The sequence below is a fragment of the Cheilinus undulatus genome, linkage group 13 (genome assembly GCF_018320785.1).
Source record: "Cheilinus undulatus linkage group 13, ASM1832078v1, whole genome shotgun sequence".
Classification (NCBI taxonomy): Eukaryota; Metazoa; Chordata; class Actinopteri; order Labriformes; family Labridae; genus Cheilinus; species Cheilinus undulatus.
In genome coordinates this window covers 50,465,930-50,491,567 of record NC_054877.1, presented here as the reverse complement: position 1 = coordinate 50,491,567, position 25,638 = coordinate 50,465,930, and the positions used below count along the sequence as shown (strand labels likewise).

Here is a 25,638-nt window from a genome sequence, read left to right as displayed (position 1 = left end):
AGCAGGTTGATGATTAGCAGACTCACTGAGAGCTGTCCGTCTGCTCCCTGCTGCTTGACTGTTTGAGGACACACACTGGGGTTGAGGTGAGAGCTGGGCACTGGAACTTCAGATCATCTAAACCACACAGGCTGAGGAACTGTGGAGACAAAGAGAGAGACAGACAGATGGGTAGAAAGATATGTGACAGGTTTGCCAAATGCATTGTGGGAAACAGATGTAAAAATGAAGCTCACAGGTAAAAGTCAGGATGTGGAAAAAAACATTTAGACCAACAGACATGGCCATCTGTCCTCTGGTCTCTGTCTGTAGTACAAACCAACACTAATGTGTGTCTGAATAACAGAGACGTCACCAAACAGACGATCTGACTGCTGAAAGATCTGTTAGTGGTCTTAGAGGGTGATTGCTCTGGAACAATCAGAAACAACCTCTGATTCTCTGGATCTCAGCTCTGTTAGGGACTATCAGTGCTCTCTCTCCATTCTCTGACTGAATGTTCATCACCGACCACCGCTCTCTCTCTCTCTCTCTGGCGGCAGCCTTGGGGGGGGGGGGGGGTCTTACCTCAGAGGGGGAGGAAATCAGAGCTCCGTGGGTGCTGTTCTTTAACCAGGAGATGGACTCTGGGACTGAGGTTCCACAATCTCTGCTTACCAGCTGCTCCTTCAGACCTACCACCTTCAAAACACATAAAAAACAATATAATAAAGTTAGGTCTGTAGTCATCAGGGACGGAATGTTACAGGAAGTAAGGTCTGTAGTCATCAGGGACAGAATGTTACAGGAAGTAAGGTCTGTAGTCATCAGGGACGGAATGTTACAGGAAGTAAGGTCTGTAGTCATCAGGGACAGAATGTTACGGAAAGTAAGGCCAGTAGTCATCAGGGACAGAATGTTACGGAAAGTAAGGCCAGTAGTCATCAGGGACAGAATGTTACAGGAAGTTAGGTCTGTAGTCATCAGGGACGGAATGTTACAGGAAGTTAGGTCTGTAGTCATCAGGGACGGAATGTTACAGGAAGTTAGGTCTGGAGTCCTCAGGGACAGAATGTTACGGAAAGTAAGGCCAGTAGTCATCGAGGCTGAAATGTTACAGGAAGTTAGGTCTGTAGTCATCAGGGACAGAATGTTACAGGAAGATAGGTCAGTAGTCATCAGGGACAGAATGTTACAGGAAGATAGGTCAGTAGTCATCAGAGACAGAATGTTACAGGAAGTTAGGTCTGTAGTCATCAGGGACAGAATGTTACAGGAAGTTAGGTCTGTAGTCATCAGGGACAGAATGTTACAGGAAGGTAGGTCAGTAGTCATCAGGGACAGAATGTTACAGGAAGTTAGGTCTGGAGTCCTCAGGGACGGAATGTTACAGAAGGTAAGGCCAGTAGTCATCGAGGCTGAAATTTTACAGGAAGTTAGGTCTGTAGTCATCAGGGACAGAATGTTACGGAAAGTAAGGCCAGTAGTCATCGAGGCTGAAATGTTACAGGAAGTTAGGTCTGTAGTCATCAGGGACAGAATGTTACGGAAAGTAAGGCCAGTAGTCATCGAGGCTGAAATGTTACAGGAAGTTAGGTCTGTAGTCATCAGGGACAGAATGTTACAGGAAGTTAGGTCAGTAGTCATCAGGGACAGAATGTTACAGGATGTAAGGTCTGTAGTCATCAGGGACAGAATGTTACAGGAAGCTAGGTCTGTAGTCATCAGGGACGGAATGTTACAGGAAGTAAGGCCAGTAGTCATCAAGGCTGGAATGTTACAGGAAGTTAGGTCGGTAGTCATCAGGGACGGAATGTTACAGGAAGTTAGGTCAGTAGTTATCAAGGACGGAATGTTACAGGAAGTTAGGTCTGGAGTCATCAGGGACAGAATGTTACAGGAAGTAAGGTTGGAAGTTATCAGGGACGGAATTTTACAGGAAGTTAGGTCAGTAGTCATCAGGGACAGAATGTTACAGGAAGTTAGGTCAGTAGTCATCAGGGACAGAATGTTACAGGAAGTTAGGTCGGTAGTCATCAGGGACAGAATGTTACAGGAAGTTAGGTCGGTAGTCATCAGGGACGGAATGTTACAGGAAGTTAGGTCGGTAGTTATCAAGGACGGGATGTTACAGGAAGTCAGGTCTTTTGTTATAAGGGATGGAATGTTACAGGAAATCAGGTCTTGAGTAATCAGGGACAGAATGTTACATGAAGTTAGGTCTGTAGTCATTAGGGATGGGCTTCACAGGAAGTTAGATCCTTTGTAAACAGGGATGGCTTCACAGGAAGTTATTTCTGTAGTCATCAGGGACAGAATGTTACAGGAAGTTAGGTCTGTAGTCATCAGGGACAGAATGTTACAGGAAGTTAGGTCGGTAGTTATCAGGGACAGAATGTTACAGGAAGCTAGGTGTGTCGTCATCAGGGATGGGCTTCACAGGAAGTCAGGTCTTTTGTAATCAGGGATGGGCTTCACAGGAAGTCAGGTCTCCTGTAATCAGGGATGGGCTTCACAGGAAGTCGGGTCTGTTCATAGGTCTATTCCTCACACTTCTACTGTTTGAAGGATGGGAAAAATGTCTTAACTGCATTTATTCTTTGGTCACAGCCCAAATAATTTGTAATCATGGGCATACCTGATATCAGCACAAATCCAGTATTGTGTAGCTATAGTTATATTTTCTTTCCTTAGAGGGAATGTTCTCTAGCCTATCTGTCTAAATCGTAAGGTTACGTATGTAACCATGGTTCTATGAATCCTGGATGACCGCCAGAGGCGGTGCTTCAAGCACTGGATAACACATCGCGCATGCGCAGGTCGAGTAGCTATACCAACAAAGTCACGTGTGACACCTGCTGACCCAGATAGCCCATATCTTCCGGTGTCATCAGGGAATCAGTTCCTACGGAATCTTCTCGTGAGCTCACAAGGATTCCGAGTGGCTGAGTGCTCTGGCGGTCATCCAGCATTCATAGAACCATGGTTACATACGTAACCTTACATTCTATTTCATCCTTCCTGACCGCCAGAGGCGGTGCTTCAAGCACTGGATGACCTATACCAACATGGTCATGAGGAATCCAATACGTACCATTTACTGCATCGAAGCAGCAGAGTCTGGTAAAAGGATCACCCCCAGGGGATGGGGGGTGGGGATGTTCACTTTGTAGAACCTTGTGAATGTGTTTGGAGTTGCCCAAGAGGCTGCATCGCAAATGGCCTCCAAGGATACCCCTCTCATGGCCGCCCATGACGTGGATATACCCCTTGTGGAGTGGCACCGTATGCCAGATGGTAGTGGGCGACCATCTGCCTGATATGCCTCATTAATAACATCCACAATCCAGTGGGACAAGCGTTGCTTGGAGACAGCACTACCTCTCTTAGGACCACTATGACAGACAAACAGTTGGTCCGATGTACGCATGTTTGCTGTGCTATTAATATATGCTTTCAAGGCGCGAACCGGGCACAGCAATGCTGACCTGTCATTATCTTCCCCTGGTGGGGGATCGAAACGCGCAAGCTGAATCGGTTTATCAAGGTTTGACTTTGACAACACCTTGGGCAGAAAAGCTGCATGTGGCCACAAGGTGACCCCACGGTCATCTGGGTGCCACCTCAGACATGTAGGGTTGACGGACAAGGCGTGGAGCTCACCGACACGCTTTGCTGTAGTAATAGCGAGGAGGAAGGCCGTCTTCGCCGATAACCACCTCAGCTCTGCCTGTGCCAAAGGCTCAAATGGAAGCAAGCACAGGCGGTCAAGTACAAGGGACAGGTCCCAAGTTGGTACTCTGGGGGCTCGTGGGGGACAGAGCCTCATAGCTCCCTTGATAAAAAGACTAATTAACCTGTGGCAACCAATTGTGCTGTTGTTGACTAGAGCATGACGAGAGGAGATGGCGGCTACATACACCCTGAGGGTAGAAGGGGAACGGCCAGAATCCAAGAGGGATTGTAAGAACTCCAGGACAGCTGGTACAGAGCAGCATTCTGGGTCTACCTGGTTGTCTGCACACCACGCTGAAAACAGCCGCCACCTGTTCTCATACTGTAAGCGGGTAGATGGGGCTCTGGCATTCAGGACTGTCTTACGGACAGAAGCTGAGCAGCGTGTCAGCATTGGGTTGGGCCCTGCAGTGGCCAGACCCACAGCTGAAGGCGTTGAGGGTTGGGATGCCAAATCTGACCCCCATCTGTGACAGGAGATCCTGCCTGTCTGGGAGGCGCCATGGTGGGCTGCAACAGAGTCTGTGCAGTAGTGGGAACCATGATCTCCCTGGCCAGAAGGGGGCCACCAGGAACACCCTGTGGCCCTCCATGAGAACCCTGTGTAGTACCGCCTGAATCAGAGGGAGTGGAGGAAAGGCATACAGGAGACCCCTTGGCCAATCGTTTGCCAGGGCGTCCTGCCCCAGAGGACTGGACTCTTCCCTGCAAGAAAACCAGAGGGGGCAATGAGTTGTGGCTTCTGAGGCAAACAGATCTACCTCTGCCTTGCCGAAGAGACCCCAGATGGTGAGCACCACCTGTGGGTGAAGACGCCACTCCCCTGGGGAAGGCTTGTCTCGTGACAGGAAGTCTGCAACCTGGTTTCGCTTTCCAGGCAAGTACATCGCCCTTAGGCTGGCTAGGTGTGGGGCTGCCCAAGTCAGGAGGTCCCGGGTCACTCGCAGTAAGCGCGCGGACCTGGTGCCCCCTTGATGGTTTATGTGCGATACTGCTGTGACATTGTCCAGGCGCACAAGGACATGCTTCCCCTTGAGGAATGACAGAAAGTGTCTTAGTGCCAGATGCACAGCCCGCAGCTCGAGCACATTGACATGGTCTGAACAGGCTTGAACAGGCCACCGTCCCTGAGCTGTTCGGTTTTGCCAGACTGCACCCCAGCCTGTGAGGGAGGCGTCTGTTGTTATGGTTTCGCGCCGGGCCGGAAGCGAGCCCATCGTCACGCCTTTCTGCAAAAAGGACCTCCTTCTCCATGGGGCTAGAGCAAGGAGGCACTGCCGAGACACTATGATTGGTCTGTGTCTGTGTGACCGTGCATCTAAATGGAAGCTGTTGAGCCACCTTTGGAGGGGGCGCAGCAACAGTAGACCCAAAGGCACGACTGTTGAAGCCGCTGTCAACTTCCCCAGAAGCTGGAGGAATTTCACATATGGGAGCCTCCTGCTCCCTTGGAAGAGGGGCAACAGTCCCAGAATATCGTCTACCTGTCTGCGGGATGGACATGCCTTCATCAAAATTGTATCCAGATCCACGCCGAGAAATGTGATGGTCTGGGAAGGGATGAGGCGGCTTTTCTTGTAGTTTACCCTGAGGCCCAGTCGGGCAATGTGAGAAAGTAGAGCTGCTGTGTCCTGGGATACCTGTGACTGGGACCGTGCACACACCAGCCAGTCGTCCAAGTAGGGAAGGACTTTCATGCCTTGGGATTGCAGGGGAGACAGCGCTGCTGCCACACACCTGGTAAACACACGTGGGGAAAGGGAGAGACCGAAAGGAAGAACCCTGAACTGAACATGGCGGCCTTGAAAGGAAAAATGGAGAAACTGTCTGTGAGGGGGAAAATGGGAACATGAAAGTAGGCGTCTTTCAGGTCGATTGATGTAAACCATTCCCCTTTGTCTACACTGCGCAATACCTCGGCGGTGCTGAGCATATGAAAGGGCATTACCTTCATGAATCTGTTGAGTCCTCGTAAGTCCAGGACTGGACGTAGACCGCCGTCCTTCTTTGTGACTAGAAAATAAATTGAATAGTAGCCCCCGGGCTGGGCCACAGGGTCTACAGGCTCGATGGCACCTTTGACCAAGAGGGCCAAAAGCTCCTGGTTGAGGGCCAAGGCTTTGGCCGGGTCTCGTATGATGGTCATTTTCACCCGGCCAATGGTTGGGGGCCGGCGTCGGAACTGCAGTCTGTACCCCTGGGCTAGGGTGGAAATCACCCAGGGGTCCGGTGTTGAAGCAGCCCAGTAACTGAGCTGCTCTTGAGAAAAGCAGCCGACGGCCGGCCCCAAGGTCTCAGTGTCTTCCCCCCCGGCCTCTAGGGCCTCCGGGGGGGGCGGGAATTTGCACCTGAGGTGCGAAACTGCCTCGGGGGCAAGCAGTCAGGGGCCTGAAAGCCCTTGGCAGGGCGTCGACCAGGGCGCTGTGATGACTGCTGCTGCCTCTGGTGGCCACTGGTGGTAGCAGTGGACTGAAAGCGGCGCTGGGGGGCAGTAGAAACACCCCTGGGCCGTTGGCGGGGAGGCACATTCCTTAGTCCAGAGAGCTGCTGTCTGGTCTGACTAGCCTGGACAGTCCGCTCTAGAGCCTCTATAGCGGCTGCCCCAAACAGCTCCCCAGGCTCCACTGGAACCCTGCGGAGGGTCCGCCTGCTTGCTTCTGTGAGGGGTGACTGTGCCAGCCAAACTTGGCGGCGGGCCTGGACCAGGGTGGACATCACCCGTCCCAACTCCCTTGTCATCAGTGCGAAAGCTTGCAGTGATGCATCACTGAGGCTGTGTACTGTAGCATCCAACTGAGCCTCCTGTAGGGAGGCGGAGAGGGCAAGCATAAGGTGGGACATTGAGTTTCCTATCCGCCCCATTCGAGCTGCTGCATCATAGGATCTTGACAGGAGATCATCCGTTACCCTACACTGAGGGCGTGGACACTGTGCATCCTGCCTAAGGGCCTCATCTGGTGATACAATGAGAGCCGCAATGGTCGGTTCTATAGCTGGCATGTGACCCAACCCGTACTTGGCTGCATCCTGCATGGCTGCAAGAGCTCGGCCATCTGATGTAGCATGGGAGAGTGCTCTTGAATCTCTCCAACATGCATGCAGCTCCTTCAGGTACTCCTCTGAGGGAGGCACAGCGAAGGTCGTTGGGGCTGTGCTGCGTCTAAAGAAAGCACTGGTTATTGGTGGCTTAACTTTGGGGATGTCCAGCTGTAGGCGTGCAAGAGCCATTTGAATGATGGCCCCCATAGAGTCCTCCTTGGAACCCCGCCCAGAACTGTGGGTCGAGGAACGGGAGCCAGCGAGAGACACCTGAGAAGGGACGTCGAGAAGGGATGTCATGGGAGAATGAATCCCCCCTGAACTCCCTGAACTCTGTGGCAGATGCTGCCATCGACAAGATATCCTCCTCCGGAACTGTATGGGCCTCTGAAGTAGTGGGCCAGACCACACCACTCTTGCGCGTCTCGGCCTGGAGGGATAGAAATGCAGCCTTCATCTGCTGAAGCTCTGCAGATAGCTGGTCCACCTTAGAAACAAGTTTGGACTCCTTGGCCTTCTTCCTTGAAGAGGAGCCACCAGCTTCTGCAGCCCGATGTTTCAACTGAACAGATTGGGCTGGTGTCGCCCTTTGAGCTGGGGTCAACTGTGGAGGAGATAACTGGTCTGGTGAAACTACACCACCCAGGAGTTGCTCCACCTCAGCCAGCCTGGCAGCCCTCACTGCCCTAGGCAGGTAGCTGCAGTTCATGCAGGGATCCTCAGACAAGCCCTCACTCAAATGCTCAAGTCTGAGGCAGGAGGGACAAAGATCATGGCCGTCTTCAGGCTGCATATTAGCCATACAAGCAGTACAGCAGTGACTGCCCAACATCATGGTAGTTGTCAGCATAAGCGGAGAACCCGCCAAGCTGGGAGAGAGGAAGCGTGAGCACTGCCTTCACCAACTGGTTTTAAGGGGCAAATTCTCCAATAAAGAGGTAGTCAGATGCTAGTGGTTGGCTCCAGCAAAGCGCTAGCCGACTATGCCGCAATTACTAGAGGTGCCAATGCTGGGAGCGGGAGCGAAAACACTGCCTTCACCAGTCAAGGGCGTTACCAAATCCCAGTTAGCAATTATTTGTTGCAATATAAATGGAGTAGGCTTCAGCTGAGAACACTACTGCCACTCAAGAAATAACGGTCATAATTAAGGCCGGAAGGGAACCAAAAACGCTGCCTTAACGGATGAGGGTATAATCAAGAAAATTCCAAATTACAATTATTACAAAATAGGGTTGGCTTAAGCGAAAACACTATTGCCACTCAAAGAAAATTGACTATGTCATCATTAAAGCTGGACTTAGAGCGAAGACGCTTGCTTTCAATTACAAAAAAAACAAAAAACATGTAAATCAGTTATAATTGTTACAAATGGAGCTGGCTTCAGCGAACACACTGTTTGCCCCTCAAAGAAAATATATTAAGAGTAACACTGAGATGTGCGCGGAAACACCGCACTTACCGCAACTGGAAGCTGTGTGCTAGCGTTGACCTAGCTGGACACACACCTACCGATGAATAAACACTGTTCACGCCTGTGTCGGGAGCGGGAGCGAACGCACTGCCTTCACCGACAAAAGGTTACATAACAGAAATACCGGCTGACACCGGGTTACGGTGCTACCGCAGCTAACACGGCTTGATAGCCCAACACAAAAACGCTGGAAAATATCCAGGATAATCAATTGAAAAACGCTGCTAGTAACCGCAGCACGGTGCAACCGGGTTGCTACCTCTATAGCAAAGCTATTGTGTTAGCTCAGCGGACACGCTTCGCCTAACACCACGACAAACGTAAACACTATTATTCCGCTACTGTGGGCGAGAGCACACCACCAGCCAGGAACAAACAAAGCCAATACTCACGCGTCAGGAGAGACACACCGTAGTTTTGGCGATTCAACACGTAACCGAAAGGCTAAGCTGTCGCAGCCCTTGGAGGGCGACTGGAAACGCAGCTCCGACCACAACAGTCACAGGGCTCCCGGCGACAGCTGCTTCTTTAGCTACTTCTTAGTCCGACATCTGCGAGCGAGAAGATGTGAAGGAACTGATTCCCTGATGACACCGGAAGATATAGGCTATCTGGGTCAGCAGGTGTCATACGTGACTTTGTTGGTATAGCTACTCGACCTGCGCATGCGCGATGTGTTATCCAGTGCTTGAAGCACCGCCTCTGGCGGTCAGGAAGGATGAAATAGAACAAACCTGTTTATTAGGGGTTTTTAAGATTTTTTTTATAAACATGTCTTTTGTCTTACGTAAGTCCTGCTTAGATCCATCACTGATGGGTCAGGCTTGTCTCTGTACATGCTGCTGGAGAGTGTTAATGTCACATCCTTTCGACCACAGCTCCAGCTTTCCTGGTTCTGAGAGGTAGCCTGGTGAAAAAGGTAAAAACTATACATCAATTTTTATTACTGTTTTTATTATTTGTATAAAATATGTTAAAGAGAGGAGAAGAAGACATGAGGAAAGTTCAAATTTACACTGCGTTCCAAATTATTATACAAATTGTATTTTGGTGTCATAAACAGTCTTTTTTTTTGGTGAAACTCATGGGTGGTTTTGTGTCTCTGAGATCAATCTCAGACACATGTGATCATTAGTTTTAGCCCAATTAAAGGAAAACTACTGAAGAAGGACGTTCCACATTATTAAGCAGGCCACAGGTTTCAGCAATATGGGAAAGAAAAAGGATCTCTGCTGCTGAAAAGCCTCAAATAGTGTAATGCCTTAAACAAGGAATGAAAACATGAGATATTTCAGGAAAACTTCAGCGTGATCATCATACTGTGAAGAAATTAGTGTCTGATTCAGAGCACAGACGGGTTCCTGCAGATAAAGGCATAATGAGGAAGGTTTCTGACAGACTAATTCATGAGATTAAGAGAGCAGATGCTAAAATACCATTACAAAGCAGCAAACAGGTATTTGAAGCTGCTGGTGCCTCTGGAGTCCCACCAACCTCAAGGTGTAGGATCCTCCAGAGGCTTGCAGTCGTGTATAAACCTACTATTCAGCCCCCCCTAACCAATGCTCACAAGCAGAAACAGTTGCAGTGGGCCCAGAAATACAATTGAAATCAGAAGTTTACATACACTATATAAAAAGGCACATAAACTTTTTTTTCTCACCGTCTAACATTAAATCAGATTAAAGTTTTCCTGTTTTTGGTCAGTTAGGATTACCAAAATTATTTCTATTTGCTAAATGCCAGAATAATGAGAAAAGGATTTTTTTAGACAATTTTTATGACTTTCTTCAAAGTCAGAAGTTTACATACACTAAGATTACTATGCCTTTAAACAATGTGGGAAAGCCCAGATGATGATGTCATGTCTTTGGAAGCCTCTGATAGGTTTATTGACAACATTTGAGTTAATTAGAGGCACACCTGTGGATGTATTTTAAGGCACACCTGAAACACACTGCTTCTTTGTGTAACATCATGGGAAAATCAAAAGAAATCAGCCAAGATATCAGGAAGAGAATTGTGGACTTGCACAAGTCTGGTTCATCCTTGGGTGCAATTTCCAGATGCCTGAAGGTGCCACGTTCATCTGTTCAAACAATTATACCCAAGTATAAACACCATGGGAATGTCCAGCCATCATACCGCTCAGGAAGGAGACGGGTTCTGTGTCCCAGAGATGAACGTGCTTTGGTCCAAAAAGTGCATCTCAACCCAAGAACAAAAGCAAAAGACCTTGTGAAGATGCTGGCTGAAGCTGGTAAGAGTGTGTCATTATCAACAGTCAAACGAGTCCTGTACCCACATGGGCTGAAAGGCCACTCTCCCAGGAAGAAGCCATTACTCCAAAAGAAACATCAAAAAGCCAGATTACAGTTTGCAAATGCACACAGGGACAAAGACCTTCATTTTTGGAGACATGTTCTGTGGTCTGACCAAACTAAAATTGAACTTTTTGGCCATAATGAGCATCGTTACATTTGGAGAAAAAAGGGGGAAGCTTGCAAGCCTGAGAACACCATCCCAACTGTGAAACATGGGGGTGGCAGCATCATGTTGTGGGGTTGTTTTGCTGCAGGAGGGACCTGTGCACTTCACAAAATAGATGGCATCATGAGGAAAGAACATTATGTGGAAATACTGAAGCAACATCTCAAGACATCAGCCAGGAAGTTAAAGCTTGGGCGCAAATGGGTTTTCCAAATGGACAATGACCCTAAGCATACTGCCAAACTGGTTACAAAGAGGCTTAAGGATAACAAAGTCAATGTTTTGGAGTGGCCATCACAAAGCCCTGATCTCAATCCCACTGAAAATTTATGGGCAGAGCTGAAAAGGCATGTGTGAGCAAGGCGGCCTACAAACTTGGCTCAGTTACACCAGTTCTGCCAGGAGGAATGGGACAAAATTCCTGCAAACTATTGTGAGAAGCTTGTGGAAGCGTATCCAAAACATTTGACCCAAGTCATACAGTTTAAAGGCAATGCTACCAAATACTAATGAAATGTATGGAAACTTCTGACTCTCAAGAAAATAATAAAAAATTGTCTAAAAAGTTATCTCCATATAGTCCTCTATATAGTCCACTATAGTCCTCTCTATAGTCCTCTATATAGTCCACTATAGTCCTCTATATAGTCCACTATAGTCCTCCATATAGTCCACTATAGTCCTCTCTATAGTCCTCTATATAGTCCACTATAGTCCTCTATATAGTCCACTATAGTCCTCTCTATAGTCCTCTATATAGTCCACTATAGTCCTCTATATAGTCCACTATAGTCCTCTATATAGTCCACTATAGTCCTTTCTATAGTCCACTATACAGTCCACTATACTCCTCTCTATAGTCCTCTATATAGTCCACTATAGTCCTCTATATAGTCCACTATAGTCCTCTCTATAGTCCTCTATATAGTCCATTATAGTCCTCTCTATAGTCCTCTATATAGTCCACTATAGTCCTCTATATAGTCCACTATAGTCCTCTATATAGTCCACTATATAGTCCACTATAGTCCTCTATATAGTCCAATATAGTCCACTATAGTCCTCTATATAGTCCACTATAGTCCTCTATATAGTCCACTATAGTCCTCTCTATAGTCCTCTATATAGTCCACTATAGTCCTCTATATAGTCCTCTCTATAGTCCTCTATAGTCCTCTCTATAGTCCTCTATATAGTCCACTATAGTCCTCTCTATAGTCCTCTCTATAGTCCACTATAGTCCTCTATATAGTCCTCTATATAGTCCACTATAGTCCTCTCTATAGTCCTCTCTATAGTCCTCTATAGTCCTCTCTATAGTCCTCTATATAGTCCACTATAGTCCTCTATATAGTCCACTATAGTCCTCTATATAGTCCACTAAAGTCCTCTATATAGTCCACTATAGTCCTCTATATAGTCCACTATATAGTCCACTATAGTCCTCTATATAGTCCACTAAAGTCCTCTATATAGTCCACTATAGTCCTCTATATAGTCCACTATAGTCCTCTCTATAGTCCTCTATATAGTCCACTATAGTCCTCTATATAGTCCTCTATATAGTCCACTATAGTCCTCTCTATAGTCCTCTCTATAGTCCTCTATAGTCCTCTCTATAGTCCTCTATATAGTCCACTATAGTCCTCTCTATAGTCCACTATAGTCCTCTATATAGTCCACTATAGTCCTCTATATAGTCCACTATAGTCCTCTATATAGTCCTCTCTATAGTCCACTATAGTCCTCTATATAGTCCACTATAGTCCTCTATATACTCCACTATAGTCCTCTATATAGTCCACTATAGTCCTCTATATAGTCCACTATAGTCCTCTCTATAATCCTCTATATAGTCCACTATAGTCCTCTCTATAGTCCCCTATATAGTCCACTATAGTCCTCTATATAGTCCACTATAGTCCTCTCTATAGTCCACTATAGTCCTCTCTATAGTCCTCTATATAGTCCACTATAGTCCTCTATAAAGTCCACTATAGTCCTCTCTATAGTCCTCTATATAGTCCATTATAGTCCTCTATATAGTCCACTACAGTCCTCTCTATAGTCCTCTATATAGTCCTCTATAGTCCTCTCTATAGTCCTCTATATAGTCCACTATAGTCCTCTATATAGTCCACTATAGTCCTCTTTATAGTCCTCTATATAGTCCACTATAGTCCTCTATATAGTCCACTATAGTCCTCTCTATAGTCCTCTATATAGTCCACTATAGTCCTCTATATAGTCCACTATAGTCCTCTCTATAGTCCTCTCTATAGTCCACTATAGTCCTCTCTATAGTCCTCTCTATAGTCAACTATAGTCCTCTCTATAGTCCTCTATATAGTCCACTATAGTCCTCTCTATAGTCCTCTATATAGTCCACTATAGTCCTCTCTATAGTCCTCTATATAGTCCACTATAGTCCTCTCTATAGTCCACTATAGTCCTCTCTATAGTCCTCTATATAGTCCACTATAGTCCTCTCTATAATCCTCTATATAGTCCACTATAGTCCTCTCTATAGTCCACTATAGTCCTCTCTATAGTCCTCTATATAGTCCACTATAGTCCTCTATATAGTCCACTATAGTCCTCTCTATAGTCCTCTACATAGTCCACTATAGTCCTCTCTATAGTCCTCTCTATAGTCCTCTATATAGTCCACTATAGTCCTCTATATAGTCCACTATAGTCCTCTCTATAGTCCTCTATATAGTCCACTATAGTCCTCTCTATAGTCCACTATAGTCCTCTCTATAGTCCTCTATATAGTCCACTATAGTCCTCTCTATAGTCCTCTATATGGTCCACTATAGTCCTCTATATAGTCCACTATAGTCCTCTATATAGTCCACTATAGTCCTCTCTATAGTCCTCTCTATAGTCCTCTATATAGTCCACTATAGTCCTCTATATAGTCCACTATAGTCCTCTCTATAGTCCTCTATATAGTCCACTATAGTCCTCTATATAGTCCACTATAGTCCTCTATATAGTCCACTATAGTCCTCTCTATAGTCCTCTATATAGTCCACTATAGTCCTCTATATAGTCCTCTATATAGTCCACTATAGTCCTCTCTATAGTCCTCTCTATAGTCCTCTATAGTCCTCTATATAGTCCACTATAGTCCTCTCTATAGTCCTCTCTATAGTCCACTATAGTCCTCTATATAGTCCACTATAGTCCACTATATAGTCCACTATAGTCCTCTCTATAGTCCTCTATATAGTCCACTATAGTCCTCTATATAGTCCACTATTGTCCTCTCTATAGTCCTCTATATAGTCCACTATAGTCCTCTATATAGTCCACTATAGTCCTCTATATAGTCCACTATAGTCCTCTCTATAGTCCTCTATATAGTCCACTATAGTCCTCTATATAGTCCACTATAGTCCTCTCTATAGTCCTCTATATAGTCCACTATAGTCCTCTCTATAGTCCACTATAGTCCTCTCTATAGTCCTCTATATAGTCCACTATAGTCCTCTATATAGTCCACTATAGTCCTCTCTATAGTCCTCTATATAGTCCACTATAGTCCTCTATATAGTCCACTATAGTCCTCTATATAGTCCACTATAGTCCTCTCTATAGTCCACTATAGTCCTCTATATAGTCCTCTATATAGTCCACTATAGTCCTCTCTATAGTCCTCTATAGTCCTCTCTATAGTCCTCTATATAGTCCACTATAGTCCTCTCTATAGTCCTCTCTATAGTCCACTATAGTCCTCTATATAGTCCACTATAGTCCTCTATATAGTCCACTATAGTCCTCTATATAGTCCTCTCTATAGTCCACTATAGTCCTCTATATAGTCCACTATAGTCCTCTATATAGTCCACTATAGTCCTCTATATAGTCCACTATAGTCCTCTCTATAGTCCTCTATATAGTCCACTATAGTCCTCTCTATAGTCCTCTATATAGTCCACTATAGTCCTCTCTATAGTCCTCTATATAGTCCACTATAGTCCTCTCTATAGTCCTCTATATAGTCCACTATAGTCCTCTCTATAGTCCACTATAGTCCTCTCTATAGTCCTCTATATAGTCCACTATAGTCCTCTCTATAGTCCTCTATATAGTCCACTATAGTCCTCTCTATAGTCCTCTATATAGTCTACTATAGTCCTCTCTATAGTCCTCTATATAGTCCACTATAGTCCTCTATATAGTCCACTATAGTCCTCTCTATAGTCCTCTATATAGTCCACTATAGTCCTCTATATAGTCCACTATAGTCCTCTCTATAGTCCTCTATATAGTCCACTATAGTCCTCTATATAGTCCACTATAGTCCTCTCTATAGTCCTCTATATAGTCCACTATAGTCCTCTCTATAGTCCTCTATATAGTCCACTATAGTCCTCTATATAGTCCACTATAGTCCTCTCTATAGTCCTCTATATAGTCCACTATAGTCCTCTATATAGTCCACTATAGTCCTCTATATAGTCCTCTATAGTCCTCTATAGTCCTCTATATAGTCCACTATAGTCCTCTATATAGTCCACTATAGTCCTCTCTATAGTCCTCTATATAGTCCACTATAGTCCTCTCTATAGTCCACTATAGTCCTCTCTATAGTCCTCTATATAGTCCACTATAGTCCTCTATATAGTCCACTATAGTCCTCTCTATAGTCCTCTATTTAGTCCACTATAGTCCTCTATATAGTCCACTATAGTCCTCTATATAGTCCACTATAGTCCTCTCTATAGTCCACTATAGTCCTCTACATAGTCCTCTATATAGTCCACTATAGTCCTCTCTATAGTCCTCTATAGTCCTCTCTATAGTCCTCTATATAGTCCACTATAGTCCTCTCTATAGTCCTCTCTATAGTCCACTATAGTCCTCTATATAGTCCACTATAGTCCTCTCTATAGTCCACTATAGTCCTCTCTATAGTCCTCTATATAGTCCACTATAGTCCTCTATATAGTCCACTATAGTCCTCTCTATAGTCCTCTATATAGTCCACTATAGTCCTCTATATAGTCCACTATAGTCCTCTATATAGTCCTCTCTATAGTCCACTATAGTCCTCTATATAGTCCACTATAGTCCTCTATATAGTCCACTATAGTCCACTATATAGTCCACTATAGTCCTCTCTATAGTCCTCTATATAGTCCACTATAGTCCTCTATATAGTCCACTATAGTCCTCTCTATAGTCCTCTCTATAGTCCACTATAGTCCTCTATATAGTCCACTATAGTCCTCTATATAGTCCACTATAGTCCTCTATATAGTCCTCTCTATAGTCCACTATAGTCCTCTATATAGTCCACTATAGTCCTCTATATAGTCCACTATAGTCCTCTATATAGTCCACTATAGTCCTCTCTATAGTCCTCTATATAGTCCACTATAGTCCTCTATATAGTCCACTATAGTCCTCTCTATAGTCCTCTATATAGTCCACTATAGTCCTCTATATAGTCCACTATAGTCCTCTATATAGTCCACTATAGTCCTCTCTATAGTCCTCTATATAGTCCACTATAGTCCTCTATATAGTCCACTATAGTCCTCTCTATAGTCCTCTATATAGTCTCTACTATAGTCCTCTATATAGTCCACTATAGTCCTCTATAGTCCTCTATATAGTCCACTATAGTCCTCTATATAGTCCACTATAGTCCTCTCTATAGTCCTCTCTATAGTCCACTATAGTCCTCTATATAGTCCACTATAGTCCTCTATATAGTCCACTATAGTCCTCTCTATAGTCCACTATAGTCCTCTATATAGTCCACTATAGTCCTCTCTATAGTCCTCTATTTAGTCCACTATAGTCCTCTATATAGTCCACTATAGTCCTCTATATAGTCCACTATAGTCCTCTCTATAGTCCTCTATATAGTCCACTATAGTCCTCTCTATAGTCCTCTATATAGTCCACTATAGTCCTCTCTATAGTCCTCTATATAGTCCACTATAGTCCTCTCTATAGTCCTCTATATAGTCCACTATAGTCCTCTCTATAGTCCACTATAGTCCTCTCTATAGTCCTCTATATAGTCCACTATAGTCCTCTCTATAGTCCTCTATATAGTCCACTATAGTCCTCTCTATAGTCCTCTATATAGTCCACTATAGTCCTCTCTATAGTCCTCTATATAGTCCACTATAGTCCTCTATATAGTCCACTATAGTCCTCTATATAGTCCACTATAGTCCTCTCTATAGTCCTCTATATAGTCCACTATAGTCCTCTATATAGTCCACTATAGTCCTCTCTATAGTCCTCTATATAGTCCACTATAGTCCTCTATATAGTCCACTATAGTCCTCTCTATAGTCCTCTATATAGTCCACTATAGTCCTCTCTATAGTCCTCTATATAGTCCACTATAGTCCTCTATATAGTCCACTATAGTCCTCTCTATAGTCCTCTATATAGTCCACTATAGTCCTCTATATAGTCCACTATAGTCCTCTATATAGTCCACTATAGTCCTCTCTATAGTCCTCTATATAGTCCACTATAGTCCTCTATATAGTCCACTATAGTCCTCTCTATAGTCCTCTCTATAGTCCACTATAGTCCTCTCTATAGTCCACTATAGTCCTCTCTATAGTCCTCTATATAGTCCACTATAGTCCTCTATATAGTCCACTATAGTCCTCTCTATAGTCCTCTATTTAGTCCACTATAGTCCTCTATATAGTCCACTATAGTCCTCTATATAGTCCACTATAGTCCTCTCTATAGTCCACTATAGTCCTCTACATAGTCCTCTATATAGTCCACTATAGTCCTCTCTATAGTCCTCTATAGTCCTCTCTATAGTCCTCTATATAGTCCACTATAGTCCTCTCTATAGTCCTCTCTATAGTCCACTATAGTCCTCTATATAGTCCACTATAGTCCTCTATATAGTCCACTATAGTCCTCTATATAGTCCTCTCTATAGTCCACTATAGTCCTCTATATAGTCCACTATAGTCCTCTATATAGTCCACTATAGTCCACTATATAGTCCACTATAGTCCTCTCTATAGTCCTCTATATAGTCCACTATAGTCCTCTATATAGTCCACTATAGTCCTCTCTATAGTCCTCTATATAGTCCACTATAGTCCTCTATATAGTCCACTATAGTCCTCTATATAGTCCACTATAGTCCTCTCTATAGTCCTCTATATAGTCCACTATAGTCCTCTATATAGTCCACTATAGTCCTCTCTATAGTCCTCTATATAGTCCACTATAGTCCTCTCTATAGTCCACTATAGTCCTCTCTATAGTCCTCTATATAGTCCACTATAGTCCTCTATATAGTCCACTATAGTCCTCTCTATAGTCCTCTATTTAGTCCACTATAGTCCTCTATATAGTCCACTATAGTCCTCTATATAGTCCACTATAGTCCTCTCTATAGTCCACTATAGTCCTCTATATAGTCCACTATAGTCCTCTCTATAGTCCTCTATAGTCCTCTCTATAGTCCTCTATATAGTCCACTATAGTCCTCTCTATAGTCCTCTCTATAGTCCACTATAGTCCTCTATATAGTCCACTATAGTCCTCTATATAGTCCACTATAGTCCTCTATATAGTCCTCTCTATAGTCCACTATAGTCCTCTATATAGTCCACTATAGTCCTCTATATAGTCCACTATAGTCCTCTATATAGTCCACTATAGTCCTCTCTATAGTCCTCTATATAGTCCACTATAGTCCTCTCTATAGTCCTCTATATAGTCCACTATAGTCCTCTCTATAGTCCTCTATATAGTCCACTATAGTCCTCTCTATAGTCCTCTATATAGTCCACTATAGTCCTCTCTATAGTCCTCTATATAGTCCACTATAGTCCTCTCTATAGTCCTCTATATAGTCCACTATAGTCCTCTCTATAGTCCTCTATATAGTCCACTATAGTCCTCTCTATAGTCCACTATAGTCCTCTCTATAGTCCTCTATATAGTCCACTATAGTCCTCTCTATAGTCCTCTATATAGTCCACTATAGTCCTCTCTATAGTCCTCTATATAGTCCACTATAGTCCTCTCTATAGTCCTCTATATAGTCCACTATAGTCCTCTATATAGTCCACTATAGTCCTCTATATAGTCCACTATAGTCCTCTCTATAGTCCTCTATATAGTCCACTATAGTCCTCTCTATAGTCCTCTATATAGTCCACTATAGTCCTCTATATAGTCCACTATAGTCCTCTCTATAGTCCTCTATATAGTCCACTATAGTCCTCTATATAGTCCACTATAGTCCTCTCTATAGTCCTCTATATAGTCCACTATAGTCCTCTCTATAGTCCTCTATATAGTCCACTATAGTCCTCTCTATAGTCCTCTATATGGTCCACTATAGTCCTCTATATAGTCCACTATAGTCCTCTCTATAGTCCTCTATATAGTCCACTATAGTCCACTATAGTCCTCTATATAGTCCACTATAGTCCTCTCTATAGTCCTCTATATAGTCCACTATAGTCCTCTATATAATTCTCTATATAGTCCAGAATGTTCTCATTATTCTGGCATTTAGCAAATAGAAATAATTCTGGTAATCCTAATTGACCAAAAGCAGGAAAAGTTTAATCTGATTTAATGTTAGACAGTGAGAAAAAAAAGTTTATGTGCCTTTTATTTAGTGTATGTAAACTTCTGGTTTCAACTGTACATGAAGACTCATTTTCAAACAGTCTTGTTGACTGATGAGTGCCGTGCAACCCTGGATTGTCCAGATGGAGGAGTAGTGGATGGTTGGTGGATGGCCCCCATGTCCCAACAAGGCTGTGATGTCAGCAAGGAGGGGGCGGAGTCATGTTCTGGGCCGTATTCATGAGGAGAGAGCTGATAGGCCCTTTTAGGGTCCCTGAAGGTGTGAAAATGACCTCGGCAAAGTATCTAGAGTTTCTGACTGACAGCTTTCTTCCATGATAAAAAACAGTAGAGCAGTTCCTTCTGTAGCAAAATGACCCTCTGTGTCATTGGCTGCTATGGACATAAAGGAGAGAAACTCATGGTGTGGCCCCCATCCTCCCCTGACCTTTAACCCTACTGAGAACCTTTGGAGCATCCTCAAGCTAAAGATCTATGAGGGTGGGAGGCAGTTCACATCAAAACAGCAGCTCTGGGAGGATATTCTGACATCCTGCAAAGAAATTCAAAGCAGAAACTCTCCAAAAACTCACAAGTTCAATGGATGAAGAATAGTGAAGGTGATATCAGAGAAGGGCTCCTATGTTAACATGGAACTTGGCCTGTTCAGATGTTTTTGATTGAAATAGCTTTGATTTCAGTAAATATGACCTCCTGATGCTGCAGAGTCAACACATGATCATTTTCACTTCTTTACAACCATAAAAATGTTTTAAACTTTGTTGTGCATAAACATGTGGAACAGTGCATTTTGTTCAATAAAATTTGACTTGTGCTCTAATGACTGATCACTTTAAAATTATACCGGCATTTGCATCCACTATTTAGGAAATTCAGAGCAAAATATCATTTGCATAATAATTTGTAATGAGGTGGATATGCTGAGGTCAGAGGCCATAATCAACTAATCAGATTAACAGCATTAAAACGTACCTCCTCCATTAGCTCAGCCGGTGCCGTCAGCTCGCACATGCTCAGAGGGGAGTCATAACCTGAGGAGTTGGGGCCACAGTGGCAGCACAGGTGAGACTGGTTGCTATGGAGACGGCCCACACTCTGATCACTGGCGGTGCAGCTGGACTCATCCTTCATGGAGGTCAGACTGTCGGCCTGTTGGAGTAGAAACCACAGCGTTACATCTTTGATATCAGAGGGCGGCGCAGCACGGTGGGTGGATCTTTGGGACCTTAGTGGCGATGGTGGCCTTTCTGGGTGACGGTCTGCTGGAGGAGGAGGAGCTAGAGGAGCTGTAGCAGTGTAGAAACTGCAGGTATCCCTCCCTCTCCACCTTCCTCTTCAAAGTAGAGTTCCAGTGGTTTTTAATGGAGTTATCAGTCCTGAGAACAAACAGTCAATATTTCCTATGAGAGAGTGGACTGTCAGCGCCCGATACACTGGCTGTGTCCGAAATCACTCCCTATTCACTATATAGTGAATTCGCCATTTTGTAGTGGTGTCCGAATTCTGAGTGAGCATTCTTACTCACTATATAGTGCACTCATTCTATCCCACAATGCATTGTGAAAAGTAGTGAACAACCGATGCTCACTAGCCCAGCAATATTTCCCATCATGCATAGTGGTTACTGCTCTCAAACATGATGGACGACTGAGAGGAGCACAGGAACCCATGTGTAAACTTTAACTAATAACTGTTGTTTATTGGATTTAACAAAATCTGTAAGATATTATTAAGGACTTAAAATGGAGTACCTCTGAGGATTAAAAGACATGGGACATCATCTTTATCACAAATAAGTTACATTACAAAAATAAGTTATATTACACACAAAAATGTACACTATTAACTATAACCCTCTGTATGGTCCTATATATAAGCTAAGTCCTTCGTACAGTCCTATATATGGTCCTCTATATAGTCCACTAGAGACCTCTATATAGTCCTCTCTATAGTTCTCTATATAGTCCACTGTAGTCCTCTCTATAGTCCTCTATGAAGTCCACTATAGTCCTCTTTATAGTCCACTGTAGTCCACTCTATAGTCCTCTATATAGTCCACTGTAGTCCTCTCTATAGTCCTCTATATAGTCCACTGTAGTCCTCTCTATAGTCCTCTATGAAGTCCACTATAGTCCTCTTTATAGTCCACTGTAGTCCACTCTATAGTCCTCTATATAGTCCACTGTAGTCCACTCTATAGTCCTCTATATAGTCCACTGTAGTCCACTCTATAGTCCTCTATATAGTCCACTGTAGTCCTCTCTATAGTCCTCTATGTAATCCACTATAGTCCTCTTTATAGTCCACTATAGTCCTCTCTATAGTCTTCTATGTAGTCCACTATAGTCCTCTTTATAGTCCACTATAGTCCTCTCTATAGTCCTCTATGTAGTCCACTATAGTCCTCTTTATAGTCCACTATAGTCCTCTTTATAGTCCACTATAGTCCTCTCTATAGTCCTCTATGTAGTCCACTATAGTCCTCTTTATAGTCCACTATAGTCCTCTCTATAGTCCTCTATGTAGTCCACTATAGTCCTCTATGTAGTCCACTATAGTCCTCTTTATAGTCCACTATAGTCCTCTCTATAGTCCTCTATGTAGTCCACTATAGTCCTCTTTATAGTCCACTATAGTCCTCTCTATAGTCCTCTATGTAGTCCACTATAGTCCTCTTTATAGTCCACTATAGTCCTCTCTATAGTCCTCTATGTAGTCCACTATAGTCCTCTATGTAGTCCACTATAGTCCTCTTTATAGTCCACTATAGTCCTCTCTATAGTCCTCTATGTAGTCCACTATGGTCCTCTTTATAGTCCACTATAGTCCTCTCTATAGTCCTCTATGTAGTCCACTATAGTCCTCTTTATAGTCCACTATAGTCCTCTCTATAGTCCTCTATGTAGTCCACTATGGTGCTCTTTATAGTCCACTTCGCTGCTCACTATAGAGTGGATAGAGAGTAGGGAATGAGTCAGTGGTTTCAGAGACAGTAACTGTGGAAACCTCTGTCATTAGGACACCTTGCTGCTTTGCCTACCTGCCTGGCAGCAGCTTGGAGATGTCGGCCCAGCGGTTTCCCAGCAGTCTGTGCGCCTCACAGATGATGCGGTCCTCCTCCAGCGTCCAGTGGCTCTTCTTCACCATGGGGTTGAGGTGGTTATGCCAGCGCTCTCGACACTGCTTCCCGTTCCGACTGTGCAGGTGTTGGGCGATCAGTGACCAACGCTTTACGCCATACTTTTGCACCAGATCAATGAGCTGAACAGGAAGTAACATCATAATGCACAGTCATCACACCATTGGGCTTTGTCATTTTCTGATCAATGAGTGCAGAGTCCAGTGAGAGATCACTATTAACGAGTCATCAGGAACTCTAAAATAAAAACAGTAAGAGGAAACAGCTGCAATGTTGGAAAGCAATCTGTTTGACGCCATTATCAGGGACGAAATGTTACAGGAAGTTAGGTCTGCTGTCATCAGAGATGGGCGTCACAGGAAGTTAGGTCTGCTGTCATAGGAGATGGGCGTCACAGGAAGTTAGGTCTGCTGTCATAGGAGATGGGCGTCACAGGAAGTTAGGTCTGCTGTCATAGGAGATGGGCATCACAGGAAGTTAGGTCTGCTGTCATCAGAGATGGGCGTCACAGGAAGTCAGGTCTGTTGTCATGAGACATGGGCGTCACAGGAAGTTAGGTCTGCTGTCATAGGAGATGGGCGTCACAGAAAGTTAGGTCTGTTGTCATGAGACATGGGCGTCACAGAAAGTTAAGTCTGCTGTCATAGGAGATGGGCATCACAGGAAGTCAGGTCTGTTGTCATGAGACATGGGCGTCACAGGAAGTCAGGTCTGTTGTCATGAGACATGGGCGTCACAGAAAGTCAGGTCTGTTGTCATGAGACATGGGCGTCACAGAAAGTCAGGTCTGTTGTCATGAGACATGGGCGTCACAGGAAGTTAGGTCTGCTGTCATAGGAGATGGGCGTCACAGGAAGTTAGGTCTGCTGTCATAGGAGATGGGCGTCACAGGAAGTTAGGTCTGCTGTCATAGGAGATGGGCGTCACAGGAAGTTAGGTCTGCTGTCATAGGAGATGGGCGTCACAGGAAGTTAGGTCTGCTGTCATAGGAGATGGGCGTCACAGGAAGTTAGGTCTGCTGTCATCAGAGATGGGCGTCACAGGAAGTTAGGTCTGCTGTCATAGGAGATGGGCGTCACAGGAAGTTAGGTCTGCTGTCATAGGAGATGGGCGTCACAGGAAGTTAGGTCTGCTGTCATAGGAGATGGGCGTCACAGGAAGTTAGGTCTGCTGTCATAGGAGATGGGCGTCACAGGAAGTTAGGTCTGCTGTCATAGGAGATGGGCGTCACAGGAAGTTAGGTCTGCTGTCATCAGAGATGGGCGTCACAGGAAGTTAGGTCTGCTGTCATAGGAGATGGGCGTCACAGGAAGTTAGGTCTGCTGTCATAGGAGATGGGCGTCACAGGAAGTTAGGTCTGCTGTCATAGGAGATGGGCTTCACAGGAAGTTAGGTCTGTTGTCATCAGACATGGGCGTCACAGGAAGTCAGGTCTGTTGTCATCAGACATGGGCGTCACAGAAAGTCAGGTCTGTTGTCATGAGACATGGGCGTCACAGAAAGTTAGGTCTGCTGTCATAGGAGATGGGCTTCACAGGAAGTTAGGTCTGCTGTCATAGGAGATGGGCTTCACAGGAAGTTAGGTCTGCTGTCATCAGAGATGGGCGTCACAGGAAGTTAGGTCTGTTGTCATCAGAGATGGGCTTCACAGGAAGTCAGGTCTGTTGTCATAGGAGATGGGCGTCACAGGAAGTCAGGTCTGTTGTCATGAGACATGGGCGTCACAGAAAGTCAGGTCTGTTGTCATGAGACATGGGCGTCACAGAAAGTTAGGTCTGCTGTCATAGGAGATGGGTGTCACAGGAAGTTAGGTCTGCTGTCATCAGACATGGGCGTCACAGAAAGTCAGGTCTGTTGTCATGAGACATGGGCGTCACAGAAAGTTAGGTCTGCTGTCATAGGAGATGGGCTTCACAGGAAGTTAGGTCTGCTGTCATAGGAGATGGGCTTCACAGGAAGTTAGGTCTGCTGTCATCAGAGATGGGCGTCACAGGAAGTTAGGTCTGTTGTCATCAGAGATGGGCTTCACAGGAAGTCAGGTCTGTTGTCATAGGAGATGGGCGTCACAGGAAGTCAGGTCTGTTGTCATGAGACATGGGCGTCACAGAAAGTCAGGTCTGTTGTCATGAGACATGGGCGTCACAGAAAGTTAGGTCTGCTGTCATAGGAGATGGGTGTCACAGGAAGTTAGGTCTGCTGTCATAGGAGATGGGCTTCACAGGAAGTTAGGTCTGCTGTCATCAGAGATGGGCGTCACAGGAAGTTAGGTCTGTTGTCATCAGAGATGGGCGTCACAGGAAGTCAGGTCTGTTGTCATCAGACATGGGCGTCACAGAAAGTCAGGTCTGTTGGCATGAGACATGCGCGTCACAGAAAGTTAGGTCTGTTGTCATCAGAGATGGGATTCACAGGAAGTTAGGTCTGCTGTCATCAGAGATGGGCGTCACAGGAAGTTAGGTCTGTTGTCATAGGAGATGGGCTTCACAGGAAGTTAGGTCTGTTGTCATAGGAGATGGGCTTCACAGGAAGTTTGGTCTGTTGTCATCAGAGTTGGGATTCACGGAGAAAGAAGATATGGTTGGGAAACACTGGTCTGGTGTAGTACAGTATTGTAAGTTAAAGTACCTTATAGTATAATGTTTGTTAGCAGCAGTGCTATTTTTCATAATATGCTGGGTGTCATCTTAGGTGTCCAAACTAGTACAACACTGTTAAACTGTAAAAGACAATATAGTGTTGTAGTTTGATCAGTCCCTGGTCCGTTACCCTTTCATCCTCATCCTGGGTCCAGGGTCCTTTGATCAGCTCTGGATTCTTGATCTGCTGCCATCTCCTCTGACAGTCCACATTTGACCTTTGACCCTGATACACAGAGAAAATATACAGTAACAATATTTGATAGTCTACATCTGACCTTTGACCCTGATACACAGAGAGGACATACAGTGACATTATTTGATAGTCAACATCTGACCTTTGACCCTGATACACAGAGAGGTGTTACGGCTGTGGCTTTGTTGAGTTTTTGTATCGCTGTGTTTTGTAGTTTGTTCTGTTCTTTTGTGTAGGAGTGAGTGCTCTGTTGCTGTGTGGATCTTTGTCTTGTTTCGTGTGAGAGTGAGTCTTCTGTTCGTCCCATGTGTTCGTGAGTGTGTGGTCTGTCGTG

The 25,638-nt window shown here is 44.6% G+C and overlaps 1 protein-coding gene across 1 annotated transcript in view; it reads right to left on the bottom strand.

The window, feature by feature from the left end:
• The window catches only part of LOC121520290, a 62,651-nt gene that overhangs the window by 23,776 nt on the left and 13,237 nt on the right, over positions 1-25,638 (bottom strand). Inside the window, exons 5-11 of the mRNA XM_041803662.1 lie at positions 25,239-25,334; positions 22,374-22,594; positions 20,559-20,709; positions 20,306-20,482; positions 9,015-9,134; positions 568-681; positions 27-139 (exon numbers count right to left, since the gene is read on the bottom strand). Of these exons, the coding sequence (XP_041659596.1) occupies positions 27-139; positions 568-681; positions 9,015-9,134; positions 20,306-20,482; positions 20,559-20,709; positions 22,374-22,594; positions 25,239-25,334 (992 nt within the window). The remainder of the gene's footprint in view (positions 1-26; positions 140-567; positions 682-9,014; positions 9,135-20,305; positions 20,483-20,558; positions 20,710-22,373; positions 22,595-25,238; positions 25,335-25,638) is intronic.